The 16668-nt window shown below is 37.4% G+C and overlaps 1 protein-coding gene across 1 annotated transcript in view; it reads right to left on the bottom strand.

Annotated features, from left to right (window-relative positions):
- Positions 1-16668, bottom strand: part of MBD5 (methyl-CpG binding domain protein 5) — a 141689-nt gene that overhangs the window by 8151 nt on the left and 116870 nt on the right. Inside the window, exons 9-10 of the mRNA XM_082840661.1 lie at positions 13442-14650; positions 2778-2851 (exon numbers count right to left, since the gene is read on the bottom strand). Coding sequence (XP_082696787.1) covers positions 2778-2851; positions 13442-14650 — 1283 coding nt within the window. The remainder of the gene's footprint in view (positions 1-2777; positions 2852-13441; positions 14651-16668) is intronic.

Raw genomic sequence — 16668 nt, 5'->3', positions numbered from 1 at the left:
GATCATATTCCTTCTCCTCCATTCTCATGGCTCCCCTCCTGGTTTGAGTCCTCATCCTCCCCTGTCCTCTGACAAGGCCTCCTAAATGGATGCCCTTGTCTCCAATACTGTTCTCCTAAAATTTATCCTCCATATAGCTATATCTAAAGTGAAAATCCAACCACCTGTCCCCTTCAGGCACTTCCAGTAACATAAAGACCCACGAGGCCTTACTAGGCCCTTTACGGTCTGGCTCCTGATTATATCTTTGGCTTCATCTTTTACAGTTTCCTGTCCCCTAAATCCAACTGCTGATCTTATCTAAATGCTATCTCCCACCCCCACCCCATCATCCTCGTTTCTTTGTCTGGCTAATACCTATGCAGTGTGTAAGGTTTGGCTCAGCTATTAGCTCCTCTAGGACGTCTTCCATTACCTGAGTTTAATGCCACTTCTCTGTGATCCCAAAATATACTATACATATTCCTGTCATTGCAACTTTAGCATCTTAATTATTTGTTTCTACATCTGCCTCCTTCACTAAACAGTGATGTCCAGGGACTATAGCATTGTGCCTGGTTGGCACAGATTTTTTGCTAAATTAATCTCCTTAAATTGGAGAATAAACAAATGATTAAATAAATAAATAAGTGATTGGGTTCAACATATCATTTATCATTATGTAACCTTCAACTAATTATTTAAGCTATTTCGGTCTGAGTGTCCTCATCTATAAATGGGTTCAGTAATTCTGGCCCATCTTCTGATTGGGAGAATAGAAAAATGGATTTTAAATCATATATGCAAAATGTAGAGTATTCTACTAGGCATTTATAAGGCAAGTCAGTTTACTTAAACAACAGTCTGATAAACAAAACTCTTTTGCTTCATATTTTTGTCTTTTACCTCTCCAATCCATACTCTTAAGTTTATGGTTTCATGAGAGTTCCTTTAGATAATGCCACTTAGGACTCGTATAAATTCACCAGAAATAGTAAACTGGCTTTGAGGAAAAATGCTTAAACTGCTGTTTGTTACTCATTACCTTTCAGAAATTGCTTAATAGCAAATTTATGGGGAAAATACAGCTCATTTCAAGGCAGTATATCTAAATATTTGGAGGAGTTATTTTATTTCGGTGTTATCAACAGTTTTGGATATATTGCACATAATCCAGCTAACTGGCATACCTCACCGAAGAAAAGATTTCAGGGATATTTTACATCCAATAAACAAGTACTATCGGGCTTCCTTGGTGGTGCAGTGGTTAAGAATCTGCCTGCCAATGCAAGGGACACGGGTTCGAGCCCTAGCCCGGGGAGATCCCACATGCCGCGGAACAACTAAGCCCGTGTGCCATAACTACTGAGCCTGAGCTCTAGAGCCCGCAAGCCACAACTACTGAAGCCGGCGCGACTAGAGCCTGTGTTCCGCAACAAGAGAAGTCACGACAATGAGAAGCCTACCTCCGCTCACCACAACTAGAGAAAGCCCGCGCACAGCAACGAAGACCCAACACAGCCAAAAATAAATAAATAAATTTATAAAAAATAAAAATAAAAAACAAGTACTATTGAATATTCTAAAGCAAATGGCCCACTGAAAATTTGTGACATAGGTAGTTTGCAATTTCCCTCCTTTCATCCAGACCTTGTATGAATTTTATAGGCTTTATTCTACTGCTAAGCTCTGCATTGTGTCACTGCAGTCAGAATAGAGGGGAGGGGACTTGCCTCACTATGTGCCTTATCTATAGTGAATCTGGCAATTCACTTGGCCCTCACCACAACCAGTGCCAACTTGCTACCTTCCAAAGGAGTCCCGAACATAGGAGCACAGGAGTCTACTCCTTGCAGCTGGCATCTTTTTGAGACATTCTAGTGAGGTGAAGAGAGTCTCCCCAAGATTTGTTGAGTTCTAAAATTTTAGCTCTGGCAAGAATCACTGAAGACACCACTAAGAGAATGAGTGCCCTTTAATAGATATTATTATCATTATATAAGTCTTTTATACAAGATACACTACTAATCATTATGTTTTCATAATTCTTAGATGTTGGATAATATGAAAATTATAGTAACTGAACAGGTGTATTGATTATATACATATTTAAAATAACTTTCCATGTACACATACAGAAGCACATTTATAGTTCTCTACCTTAAAATGAAATAATAGTTATGATATATAAAACTACATTGCATTACAGTCAAATTGTGTTTCAAACATTATCTACTTGTCCATACTACATTTACTCAGACTATAAAGATCTAGAAAAAATTGAATAATAATAATGTCCCAAAGTTCAACTTATTATTATAATTCCAAAGAAAGCCTATTGCCCCTGCCCCAAGAAAAAGTAATGATTTACCATCACTTTGACTAACAGTTAATCTGCCAAAGTTATTCACATGTGTACAACTAGGGGTGAGGGGGTATTCCCCCTCCCAAAGTATTTGAATTACAAAGGGGTATACTTTTGCTACACTTTCAGAGACTAATTGCTACATGTTGAGAATATTAATCATATTTTCTTTCCCATTAAATGGGAGGGATGGAGACGAAAGGAGTAAGGAAAGAGCTGATGAAGTGGGAAACCCCACACACAGTATAAATTGTTAAGAAAATATTTTCTGTGTAGCTAATTTATCTATAATGGTCCTCTTGGATGATAACTATTAAGCAGTACTTAGGCAAGAACCAAGATGGACAAAATCAGTGAGATTTCATTGTCCCTTTGAAGGAAAACCAGTAAATTATATCCTTGAAAAACAAAACAGAAAAAAAATAGTGCTTACTTTCTGTTCCTTTTCCGGGCTCGGCTGTAAGCTTCTAAACCTTCTGTTAGTGTCTTCAACTTCTCGGGCTCCACCTGAGTGAAGGCATGAAGACCAAACCACATTACCCAGACCTGCAATTGTTAACAGTGTGTTTATTTTCCTGCTGTACAAGTAGGTGCTGCACTGGGGGAAGGGAGGCTTAACCCTCATGGCCCTGTCAAATGCTCTGTCCTCACTCCAGCAGAGGTTGATTCTGCGGCTCCCAGGCTGCAACATCAGGGGAAATGAAAGACTGGCTTTCAAAAGTGTCAACATTTTCAAAATAATGCTTTAAGAACAAAACTTGGAATTTAAATAACCTTCATTTCACAAAATCATATAAACAGGAGATCCTGGTTTGCTTTCTGCACTGCCTGATGCTCAGCAATTGCAAAGCTGTATTTCATTACGGAGGAACAAGAGCGGTGGTTAGTGAAGGGGGTGGACTTTGGAGCCAGCAGATGGAAGTCTGAATCCCACCTCCTCACTTTCTAGCACGAATAAAACACTTAAATTTCCTGAGCCTCAGTTTCCTCCTCTTTAAAATGAGGTAATAATACCTACCTTCCTGCTAGAATCGCCGTGAGAATTAAAATGCAACAAGTCACGCTGAACACTTAGCTAAGCAGAGAGCAGCTAGCGTTACTCAGTATGCGTTAGGCTCTGCAGAGGCCAGAGAACGAGTGGGGCACTAAGCTGCACGTCCTCCTTAATGATGTGGGAAGAGGGTGTTGCTACACCTGATGGGCGTGTCCTCTCCCCTGTCCTGCTCCCCCCCCCCCCCCGCAAGCCTAGGTTATGTGACGTCTGCTATCTCATCGCAGTGTGCCACTAAATGGTGGCTGGGGGATTAGTGGGGAAGGGGAGGTGCAGCCTTTGCCACCTGCCCCTTATAAACTCTATCATGGTTCTTGAAGCCACTTCTCCTAAGAAAAGCAATTAATAAATAGGAAATGTTGTATGTGAATAAAAACACATTTAGAAAAACACTGCTACTTTTATTGATCTTGAACACAATCTAAGTAGAAACAGTACTGCCTTGCTGTGTAAATATAGCTTCACAGTCAGTCCCCCACCATCCCTTAACCCAGTTTTTCCCTCACCCCTACACTACTTTTGTATAAAAATTCAGAGGTTGCCAAAACGCCTAGTGGGTAAGAAAATTTACACTAATAAGCAAGGGAATGATTAACTTTTGTCTTTAAATCTTACTGACTCATGAACACCATTCATAAATAATTTTTCTTTGACCCCTTCAAATCTAGTACACAGTAATGATTAACAAAGGGTCTCCGTTATCAAGTCTGAAAACAAGCATTGCTAATTATTCAATGAGAAAAACAGTCAAATAATGGAAACATTTTCCTTTTCATGACTTCTGTATTTTGTCCCAAAGGATCCAAATGTCTTATATACACACGTTCATTGGGGATACCTAATGTATTGTGCCAGAACAAGAGAGAACTTTGTTCCAGTAACAATTCTACAGGAGTGATGAAGTGTCTTATTGCGATGACTGGAAAAGCTTAAGTAAGATGAATATATCCATGTGTTGTTTTCTAAAAAAAGGTGCCTGGATACCTTTTCACATTTCACATTAGAAATGAGGTTCTATCGTGCATTCACTCACACAAAGAAAGTATGAAAGATATTTCACACCTTACATTTTTGTCATTTATAGCTAATGCTGCTTATATTTAAATTATTTTCTTGGCAGCCAGGAGAAAGCTCTCCTGTAACATAAACTTCTATTAGACACAAACTGGTGTAGTGAGAGATCTCAGCAGGGATTGACGCAGGCAACAGAAAGCAGATTCACAGTGAAACAAAGCAACACATCACAATGAAAACTTACCCAATTGGTCTTAATTTTAAAAACTAAGTTAGGTTGAACGACTTTTAAAAAATCATCTATTTTTGTTTTTAATTAAGAAATAAGGGGCAATGTATAACTGATTCACTTTGTTATAAAGCAGAAACTAACACACCATTGTAAAGCAATTATACCCCAATAAAGATGTTAAAAAAGAAAAAAAAAAAAAGAAATAAGGGGCAGTACAAGCATTTCTTGTGCAGTTATTATGTAGAAGGTACTCTTTTATTATTTAATGTGGTAATACTGCACACTAGTATTGTTTTGTCACTTTACAGATGGGACTAAGTGAGTTTAAGCAACGTGGCCAGCACTGAAACTCAGACCTGACTCCAAAGCAGCCTCTCTCCACCACACCAACTCTAATATACATTGAAATATACATAATATATATAGGTATATATATAAATATATACACACACATATATACACATGTAGGTATATATGTATATACACAATACTCAAAATATTAGGTTAAATTATTTTAAATCCAATTATAGTTTTATAGATATTTAGATGATAATTGCTCAAACTTATCTTCAAAAATTTTTTTATGCTTGGATAATTTTCTGGTGATTTTTTGGAACTAATTCTCTACCATGATTTCTTCATTTAAATATGCCTCTAAGGTTCTATGGTATCTCATAATAAATTACATTATTTATAAAGGATTCAATGACCTTGAAAGAGAAAGCAATGACAGTGCTTTCTGAAACTAAATATAAGTAAGACACACATCACTCTGTATTTCTGAGATGACAAGATCATACATATCCACAAGTAAATGTTTAGTTTATTTGGTTTCACAAGTTTAGTACTCTTCTGTATTATGAAATATAATACATGAAGTGGGTGTGTTTGTTCTGGGGAAATATTCATCTACTTCCACAATATTCAAGAAAGTCTTTAAAGATACCCGCCCCCTCCCCCAGCAAAGGTATCAGGGAACAACAAAATAAATTCCATCTCTAGTCAAATAGAAATCATATTTAATTATTTAATGAATAGTCCCTCATAAATTACTTAGCTAACTGGTAAATGAAGAAAGTACTGGGAATCAAATACATAAATATAACATTAAAAAGATTAAACACATACATATTTTAAAATAAAACTTACACTGAAGGAGCAAATAATTTAAGACACTATTTTAATCTGTAATTTCATAATCTTATATTCCTGTATATCCAAAAGGCAGAAGCTCCATAAGCTGATTCCTATCTTGGTGATAAATTGGGGGAGAACTTTATAATGTATCTTTACCAATAATCTGCCAACATATTCTCATTCTAACAGTGATGATGCTAACAGTAATGGCTATCATTGGTATAACTCTGCACATATGTCATTCTAGAATTAGAAAAAGATATCCAGAACTTATATGTATTTATAGTACATATATTACCTCATGTATCAATATACACATATGTTGAATACTAAATCCCTTCTTTCATTCATTCAGATTCTTTAGATATAATAATTCTTTGACATAAATAGTCCTGTAGTCTGTCTGTAGGGTTAGAAACATACCCATAGAGCCAGACATTATTATATGGTGGAAGTTTGAGTTTTCTGAACAAGTCTGAAGCTCTGGTTGCTTATTCTGTTCAAAAGGCACGTATTAAACATTCGGTAATTTAATTAAGTTTGATCTGGGGTCAGCACAGTAGCATGTAGTGCATCTCAGAAGTAAGTCTATGACAAAAGGAGACACAAACATTTCAGAGAGCCAAAGTGACCCTCTGAAAGCGAGGTATAGTATGTATTAGAAGAACCTGGACCAAAGATCCTAGATCACTTTTGAATAGAGCCAGTTAACTAGAGAAGATGTCAAAACTCCCTGCAGGTTTTAATCCCTGATAACAGGATTAAATCTCTTGGTGATTACTTTGTTGGTACTTAGTGCTGAGGCAAAGCTGTCACACAAAGGTCAAAGGATAGAGCAGAGCCACGTCACAGATTTCATAACAGATAAAACAGCTGACCTCAATCGCCCCTTTTCATTCTTCACTTCCCATCCCGTTTCTACAGTGTCATCAGCTCCTGTTGTTGGGGGAATGGTATCATGCAAAGAGTACTAAGCTTAGAGTTAGGAGACCAGGGTTGGGGCCTGGTTTAACTGCTTGTGACTTGTGCCCTTAGGAATGCCACTTCCCTGAGCTCCAAATGGAAATAATTGTGCTCATCTTTATGGAGAGGATCTAAAAAGATTATAAATAGGAAGGTGCTTTATAAACACCAAAGCAGCCTTTCCCAAAGTGCCACCGGTGGCATGTGAAATTGTTTTAGGTGGAACATGGACAGACCTTTAATCATTTTTAATAGTTATATACCCATATAAATTTATATTAGAAAAATATGAAAACATTATACCTGTGATTTCACATATATCTTAGAATAAGACTAGAAGTTACTTTTAAAGTGGCTTGAATAGTGCCTACATAATACGTGCTCAAAATATTTGTTGAATGAATATATAAATGAGTAAATGAATTTAAAGAAAAATTTTAACTAATAGTACAGGTACCATGTGACTTGAGCTGAAGTCTGGGAAATGCAGTTCTGAAGCAATAAGCAAATAGGAGGCATTTATTAGGTTTGTTGTTATCAAATATTTATTAAATAGTAACTATTTTAATAGTAACTATTTTAATCTTCAAGCTGAAAATGTCTTGCTAACTTAGGTGCAATATTTCAACAGTTTTGCAAGTATGGGAATTAATGATAAACAAATAATTTGGGGGTAAAAAGTTGACTCACCTGTGACAGAAAGGATGAATCTAATTTTCCAACAATAGCACTTAAGGAAAAAACCCATAAAGTGAATCACGATTTTTTTCAAAGGGACTAAGCAAATCCACATTATTACAGTTTTAGTCAGTGGCATTATCTGAGGTTTTTTCTTGGTTTCCTTTCCTCTTCAGTTCAGATAGCAGCGTTTTTAAGTACTAGAGAACTATACTATAGGACTAGAGTAAATCTATTCTAAATATGACAATACATTTCATATAGATCCATATGACATATAGAATTAAATGTTTTGAATAAACTTGTACTTCTAAGGATACACTGTTTAAAAGTCCATATAACAGAAGCATGTATTTGCCTCATACCTGAGATTTCATTTGCTACTAACCATATGACAACTGTATTAACAAGCTCAAGAACTCTGTGCTTGGTCTCAGTTATCTATGAATGGAGACAGTCCTCCTTTTCCTCTTTAATCTTTCTCAGAAAAAAAAAAAGTTCATGGTATTCCACAATTTACTAAAGTTTACCTAAGCTTTGTACTCAGTTTAGTCTTTTCCCTAATATTCATATTTTTGATGTTACCTAGTTTTTCATGTTTATTACCTTTCAAATTTTGATCAGGCATTGACTTTGTTTGCCTGGATTTTATCTTGCTTATTCCTTTGCAAAAACGATTTTGCTCCTTTCTCAAAAAGATTCTGTTGCTACAGAGCATTGATTGCCCCAGCCGCCCCACCAGCCAAAATGCAGCCAAAATATTGTGGATATTGACTGGGTATAGAGAAAATAATTCATTTCCAGAAGTGGTTAAGAAAATACATAAGGCAAAGGGAATACACAAAGAACACTTTCAACAGAGAATGATAGTACCAAAGAATATAAATAGTTAACACTGATAATCAAGCCCAGAAAGAATGTTCTTCAAAGTAACAGTGTTTAAACCTCACAGGAGGGCATACCTCCCAAATTTAGTTCCCAGGCTCAATTTCTCAAGTTACACATCCCCAGAATGCCACTGTAAGCTATCTCTGGTTTTGCTCCATAACATCAAAACGTGAGTGCATGTGATACTGAACTGACATACAGAAAGTGATTGTGTCCAAAAAAATTTGGCATGAGTTTTAATAATGATGAGTTCTTTCTGTTTTAAACAACCATTCAGAGAGCTACTTTAATCTCTACCTGTCAAATATAACCATGCGGAAAAAAGTCAAAGTGTGAGTCTAGAGAATGAGCACCCTACCCATTGCTTTTAAAAACGTCTTCATTTAACCAAGTGGTGTTGAACCAACATGTAGAACTTTTCTGGGTAATCAGGAGATGTCTCTACCTGTCCAACAACAACAAACATTTCACTGAAAGGGAACATTTTGGTGCCAATATAGAAATAAATTCTTTCCTAAATTTGGCTTGAGTCAGAACACACATCGAATGTAACAATGAAATATGAAGACCAATGGGACAGTGTGCAAAAAGAGTAAAAATAATCTACTCAGAAAAAAATAAGAATTTTATTTTTTGATTATTACTTGATAGTCAATCCTTTTAGGCTAGTTAATGTAAGATCAAAGACGGTGGATGATAATTACAAAATATATCTTAGAAAAAAAGAGCATTTTTTCCTGTTTTAAAATAGTTATTGAAATAAATACATAAAGATAACCATTACCCCCCATAGTTGCACAGGCTTAAAATGTTTGTACATCATAGTGTATAGGTATAATGCCAGTGGAAGCCATTTTCCTTTCCAAGAATTCCTTAATACTGTGCCAAGATCTGGCAGTACATTTCTCCAGCCATGACTAAGCACTGAGGTCTTATTCTTGGCCACTAAATCTGAAACTATAAAGGGTTCATGGCTCAGATAGAAGCTTGCACCACTTCTTTAGAAAAAGTATAAATATCTTCTAGAATGTACTTCATTACAAACTGATAGTCAAAGGAAAAAATGAATTAGTAAGGAGATACCACTTCCTGAATGGTATTATATAAGGCACATAACATCCTTCGGTGCTGTCACATAGCTTCAATATTGGGACAGTATTATATAGGGGTGATTCAGTGCAACTTTACACAGACTGTTAAAAATCTCTACTAATTATTGTTGAGTGTTTTGTGGGGTAGGAAGGTAGAGGAAGAAAGTCTGAGTTTATAGTGTTTAGAAACATTGAGGAGAGGGGGGCTTTCAAATTCACTCAACAAACTAAGTGCTTTAAAATGCTTCCAAGTAGAACTCCTGCTTAAAATGAACAGCTAATAGTAATTTATAAACAGATGTGCCAATTTGTATGCAATGTCCTGAGGTTCGGAAAAAATAGTTATAAACTATTTCATTCATTAAATATGTTATTATTATCCTTTCACCCCCAGCCTGGTTAGTAAGTCCTTTTTACACAGATAATGCATAGGTAAACAAAATGAAGGTCAAATGACCACAATTCTATAATGGTGGAATCCAAATTCCTATTTAATACAGTGCTTGCTTTGGCAGCACATATACATAAGGTTGTTTAATATAGACAACAGAGAGGAGGAGGCTAACTTTTACTGAGCCTCTTTTGTGTACCATCTATTTATGGTAATGCATTTAATTCTTAAACATCATTCTGAGTAGGAATTAATATTCCCACTTGAGCAGTGAGATTTCAGCTCTGGAGATTAATATACCTATTCAGGACCATTTAGGTAACTGGCAGAGGTGAGTTTAAGCCCACACAAGAATGCCCAAAGCCCAGGCCTCTTTTTGCCACACCTGGCTTTCTCTCTAGTTCTCTGAGGACTGTGTTCACACAGTATTTGATATTTAGAAATCATACCTCCTAGAAAGGAATCTCAGAAATTGCAGGACATTTCTAATGCATTATTAGTAATTCTGCTACATTTAACACCCCATGGAAGATTAAAAATGTCTTTCTAAGCTGACCAAGTCATTTACTATCATGACAAACAGTTGGCTAAAGTATCAGGTTATGGACAACTTGGAGATCTCAGCGCCTGCTCCAATCACAGCCCTGACCTCTCAGTCCAGAGACCACTCATGCAACCTGAAAACATGAGAGGGGCCTGGCTTGATCTGAACTAGTAACCTGCAATCGTGTTCATTAATTATTATTATTTTTTCTACTTTGCCTGCTTCCAAAAAGGATTTGAAGTGACTTGCTGAGAACAAAGATTGTAACAGAAAACAAATGATAAGTTTGTGAGATGTGAGGGATGGGAGGAGGTAAGATAATAAATCTATTCTAAAACTTGAGTTAACACAGATTTTATCTGGTGGGATCTGACAGGATCTTGGATTAAGTTACATACTTGGGTGGACACAGAAATACTAGTATGAAAATCTGAGAGGCTAAGAAGGTTTTAAATAATCATGTGTAAGCAAACTGCTTAGCGAACCTTTTCTTCTGAGATACTACAGAGACACATACTGGGGGAAATGGTCCCACATTCCACATCAGCAAGACAGAATTAATAAGATTTTACTATAATAAACAAATAGTTTATGAAGTCAGTCTCTGTCTTCCTCTCTTGACGTCATTAAAATGTCAGGCAGTATATGGAAGGAAACCTAATACACTGCTTACCTTTATAAAAGCAGAAGTCTAGTTATAAACGTGGAAGACTTTATCCAATACTGTGAGGACTAAGGAGTTCAATGTAAATAAAATTTACATCATAATTGGTTCACAATTTTAAACCAATTTTACTGTAAAACATGTTTTATAGGAGATCTTTTCAAATAGATCATGCTTTGTCTTACACAGATATTAACCATAGTTTAATCCTTTCTAGGTAGACCAGGATCACCAAGACATGAGGCAGAGGACATCTGGCTTGAAGTCAGAGAGATCTGTGTTTGAAATTTCACCTTTCTTGGTATTATCAACTGAGAACAGGGTTTGGCTAGCTGGGCATCATTAAATAAGGTATGAGGAAGCCTTTCCTTTGTTTGGTGAACTATAGGGGGAAAAAGGGTTTGTGAAATAGCACTTTGTTTTTTTATGTGCAAAAGTGAGGTAGGTCCTGAAAAGACCAGAGGGTTTTTTTAAATGTTAAGTGCCCTAGAGCTTTTAAGGCTGTTATACCTTGATTTTTAATGACAGATAAATATTTCATGTGTTATCATGAATATTTTATTATAAATTTTCAGTTTTTCACCTCTAAATGTTTGCTTTCAATTACTTTTTCTGATTTACTGGAAGTATTTTTAGTGTATCTTGATATCAAGATTTTGATATCAAAGTTTTGAGAATACAAAATTACAATGTCAGGCAATGGGAGGGGGGATATTTGAATTTACAGAAACAATTTTATGCTCTCTATTAGGAATCTACCTATTGTCTATAATAAAGAAGAAGAATCTGGATTTTTGAACCACTTTTATAGTGACTGAAAATCAGTTGAGTATTAAAATAAAGTAAAATAAATGTTTCTTGGACTCTTAGATAATGATTTTTTTTTTTAAGTGCATCTCCTTAAACATCAGTGAGGAACTCAAATCTCAAGAATTTGCTAACACAGACTAAGCAGAAGATTAGGACCACTGTTTAATGTGAAATGTGTTGAAAGTACATGCCTTTATTCTCCTGAGGACATAAAAAGATATTTAGACAAGTCATTTAGGACAGGAAGAATGTTTCCAGGAAAGTGAGGCCATAATCTTTTCCTTAGTTAAGCTTTTTTTGGTAAAATGGCACGTAAAAAAGACTTGGTTTCATTTGCACAGAGATTATAAAACAGTTTAATGTCTACATCTTGTATGTGTAGCAGGTCCGTTTATATCATAAAAGCCCAGTTTTGCTGTTTCTAATTATATTTTGAATAAACTGTCAAAAATATTTAGGTTTATCAACCTAAAGAATGATTGTCTGGTCTCAGAGAGATTAGAGAATAAAATGTTTTTTGTGAATAGGAGTATGGAATTCATTTTCTTATCAAAGGTAGAAACATTATGCCCAGAGTGTATCTTGACAAGTATATATTAGGCATTATAAGCAACGGATTAAAGGACCTCCTGGTCATTTGGAGAAAGACAATCCTCTTATTGTGCTGGCAAGAATGCTTTTGGTTTCCTTTGCCATGAAACCTAAATGCCAGTGGAGGTTTGAGCAGAGTTGAAAGAGCTTTATACAATATACTCTTTAAGAGAATAATATATACCTGTAAGAGGAATTTTTATTTCCTAAGGAGATGAAAAATTACATGTTTCTTCATCATATGTGGGGAATGTACATTATTATCTCCTCCTGCTCGGATATAAATTTTTCTATCTACTTTAAACATTCTGCATATTTCTTGCCTAGTGAGTCAATTTTACCAATTGTGAGGGGGAAAAAGAAGCTCAGAAGACCCCTACTAATTTCTTCTAAATTGAATGGTAGTTTCATGGAGAAGTTTTCATTGAATTTATGTGATCAGATTATGTTAAGTAGAACCAGACTATGGGGTTAAACATTTCCATATGTTATAAAGACCCAGAACGTTTCCTGAAAGGAGACTCCATTCTGAACTCAGATGTTACCTGCTGCTTCCAGAAATGGCTGCAACTCCACCCCAATTTTACCCTCTCGCCAGCTCTATGTGTCACTGTCAGCATACGGGAGAGATGCAGTCCCCTGGCACTTCCTGCTGCCTGGGAGGACCCCTACCTCTGCCACACTGCTGGTTTCCAGCAACCACCATATATTTTTTTCTCCCATCATTGCCACTTGCCTTCATTCTCTGTGTATGAATGAAGAATTAGGTACATGCAAGGAAGGAAGGCAAAGTTAACAAAATTCTGGAAATCTGGTTCTTGGGTTAGAGCCACCTGAGCCCTAGTGGGATCTACAAATGCTTCACAACTCACCCCTTGACGATACGACATTTTGGTGACTACAACCATCCCCTCTTCATTTTATGCTCCAGAAGTTTGTGAGACCTCAATGAGTCATGAAGAATCCAAAGTGATGATAACAAAAAATAATAATTGATATCTGAACAAAGGTTAGTATTTGACAATGGATAAAGATTGGTATACCTTCCCTTCCTCGGGGCTTTGTTGACAAGAACTGTGAACGTCGTCTTCTCTTACTAATTTTCCAGGCCAGGAAGTCAGTCCTTTGATTTGGCCCCAGACCAAGTCGCCAACGTTGAACGTCCTTGGCCTATAATGTATCAATTCATTTGAAGAGGGGGAGTCTGGATTCCTTAGGTCATCTTCACTACTAATGCTTTTAGCGTCTGAAGGGCTAGGTACACACCCGTTAATGCTTTTGGCATTAAAGTCTCCATTGTAATGGATGTAGTCTTTGACCAGAGAACTTTCCAAACTATTTGAGGAGCTCGGAGATTGCTCCTCTAGGACCAGGTCTTGCTTTGTGGTGCTCAGCAGCTCTCCAAAGCCCCGACTCTGTCGAGGTCTGTTCCCATTGATGTGTGTACATCTTTCCACAGTGTTCTCTAGTCTCTCCTTAAAACTCATCATAGTTCTTTTGTAGTTATTATACCTGAAATTTTCCTCCAGAATTTTATCCCCTTGACAGTTTCTTGATGGTAACAGTATTGGGTGCTGTTCCCCAGGCAGAAATGGCAGTGTGGAGACATTGTTGAGTCTTTCGTGACAAGGACTATTGTGGATATGGTCTGGATGATCTAAAAATTCCTCACACTTCCACCTGTTTCGCTCCCCTCCAGGGCTTTGCTCCCCATCCCACTGTTTTTTAGATGTGTGGCAACTTGCCGACTTGAAATATTCAAACCCATCTCCTTCGTTTGAGTTTTTCCCATGGTCCAGATTGCTGGGCAGCCGAGCCCCTCTTACACTTCTCAGCCTACCATCATGATCAACACTGCCCATGTTTCGTCCATGAATGACCGCACTGACAGCACTGGGGAGACTTAATGGGTCACCAATTGAAGCAGTGAAGGCACTCATGGCACTCAGAGCTGGAATGGGGCTGATCTGAGTTGTACTGTTGACTGCAGTGGTGATGACAACCTGCATTCCTTTGCTGGCTGCATCAACAACTGCTTTGTAAATAGCATCTATGGAAGCATCACCTTGGCCACCCACAATGAGGCCATCCTTCACCTGTTGACCAAGAGATGGGTCAATCCGCGATTGCAACTCACAAGATGTATCTTGGAAAGGTGGAAGTGTAGTGTTTGGATTTTCGGGAAGTGCTGTGAGCCCCGGCTGAGTGCTTATTCTTTTGTTTAGGAGAGCTGCATCTTCCTGCATTCTCACCTTAAAGAAATAGACAGGAAGCAGTGAGAGAGAGAGAAAAAAATATTCAAATCCTTAAAGAGAAAGACCATAATTTTAAGATTTACCAGAAGACAAACAAATATAACAAGGAAGGCAATATAAAGAAAGAACAAGACTCAAAAATGAAATTAAAAGTCACTCTGTATAGAAAGCCTTATGTCTTGATTATATTTGGGTACTGTTTCTTTGATTAAAACATGTAACAGGTTTTTTTTTAAAATCATCATTACTAAACACTCTCTAGGAAAACTAAAGTTGAGGTGGTTGGATACAAAATGTTTCCAGGTGGACTTCCCTGGTGGCGCAGTGGTTGAGAGTCCGCCTGCCGAAGCAGGGTACATGGGTTCGTGCCCCGGTCCGGGAGGATCCCACATGCTGTGGAGAGGCTGGGCCCGTGAGCCATGGCCGCTGGGCCTGCGAGTCCGGAGCCTGTGCTCCGCAACAGGAGAGGCCACAACAGTGAGAGGCCCGCATACCGCAAAAAAAAAAAAAAAAAACAAAACCAAAATGTTTCCAGGTGATGACTCCATGTTTTCAGTGTCATTACAGGTTTTGCAACTTGGAATTCAAAGAGAGAAACAAATCTGTCACCAGCACTGCTCAAATTAAAAAGGAAAGCAGATTTAAAAATGATTTCTAACTCACTGATATTTCTACTGATCTAAGTGAAATATAATGTAAGATAAAACAAAACAAAATACATATACCCCTTTCTTAACAATAAACTATTTCTGATATGACACTAAATTTTTGAAGTCTTTAAACAGGGTAGTAATGCCTACTCTTGAACCTTACCAGGCCACTGCCTGAGGGACACCCCCATGCTGCCAACAGTGACAATGGCTCGCTACAGAGGTGATGCTTAATTGGGAAGTGGTGAAGGGAGGGAATGCCTGCCAGGGAAGAATATCAATACTCAGGACAGGAATGATGAGTGCAATTTGAAAAAGTCCACGGGTTATTCTAATTTCACCAACCTCAGCTAAGAATTGCTGCTATAGACCCTTGATACTTTGGATTTTTCCCCCACAGTGATCACTCCCTTCCTGTCTTTATATCCTTTCCTATTAAACCAGAACCTGGGATCTATCAGCACATAACTACTCTCATGCCATTCTCCCCTTGTCTACACCTATTAGATAAAATCCCAATCTTGGATCAATTTAACTCCCTACCTTATATATCTATATGTACAGTGAGGATGCTGAGTATCTATCCACAGGAACTTATGGCTTCCAACCACAGCTGGGGGCTTACGTTCCCATCAATCCTATGATTCTCTGGTTAGGCATCACTCCCTCTCACAACTATTCAGGTATTTATCCACTTCCTCAAGCCAGCTGCTATACCATATCCCACAGTATACCATATCCCACAGTATTCTTACTTAGAGATAATGAAGTTCACAGGTTAAGAATTCTCATAATTCTTATACTCTGCTATTCCCTGCCTTCTGGCAGCACACACTTCTCTGCAGTATATGTGTCCCTGATCCTGTCCTGCTTCCCAGTGTAAGAGGAGCCCCTTCTACTCTCTGAGAGTCGTCCTCCATTCATGTTGTGGATCCCAAGCCTCTCCTCAGGGATCTTGCCTTATCTGTTACCCCTTTTCTTCTTTATGTTCAATCTCTTCCACTTTTTTTGGTCTCTTTCCTTTGGCATTCACCTATGTGCGTCGCTTCCATATTTTACAAGTTTGCATTCAACCTACACCCGCCTTGGGGCACTACCTTGTTTCTCGTATGTTCTTCATAGTTAAGTTTTTGAAAGTTTTTGAAAGAGTAATCCATACTCTTTCTTTTCTCATCCTTACATTCATTGCAGTCTGGTTCCTGCTCCCACAACTCCACCAAAACTGCATTCCACCAAGTCACTGGTGATGATCTTACTGCTAAATCTAATGGAGTCCCTTCAGGCTTTATCTACCTATTTACTCAGTGACATGGTTGAGCACGTCCTCTTTCCTTCTAAATTCTTTTATTATATAAGACATATATG

This window comes from Leucopleurus acutus (genome assembly GCF_964270905.1).
Source record: "Leucopleurus acutus genome assembly, chromosome: 6".
NCBI classification, from domain to species: Eukaryota; Metazoa; Chordata; class Mammalia; order Artiodactyla; family Delphinidae; genus Leucopleurus; species Leucopleurus acutus.
This window is presented reverse-complemented; position numbering and strand designations above follow the sequence as displayed.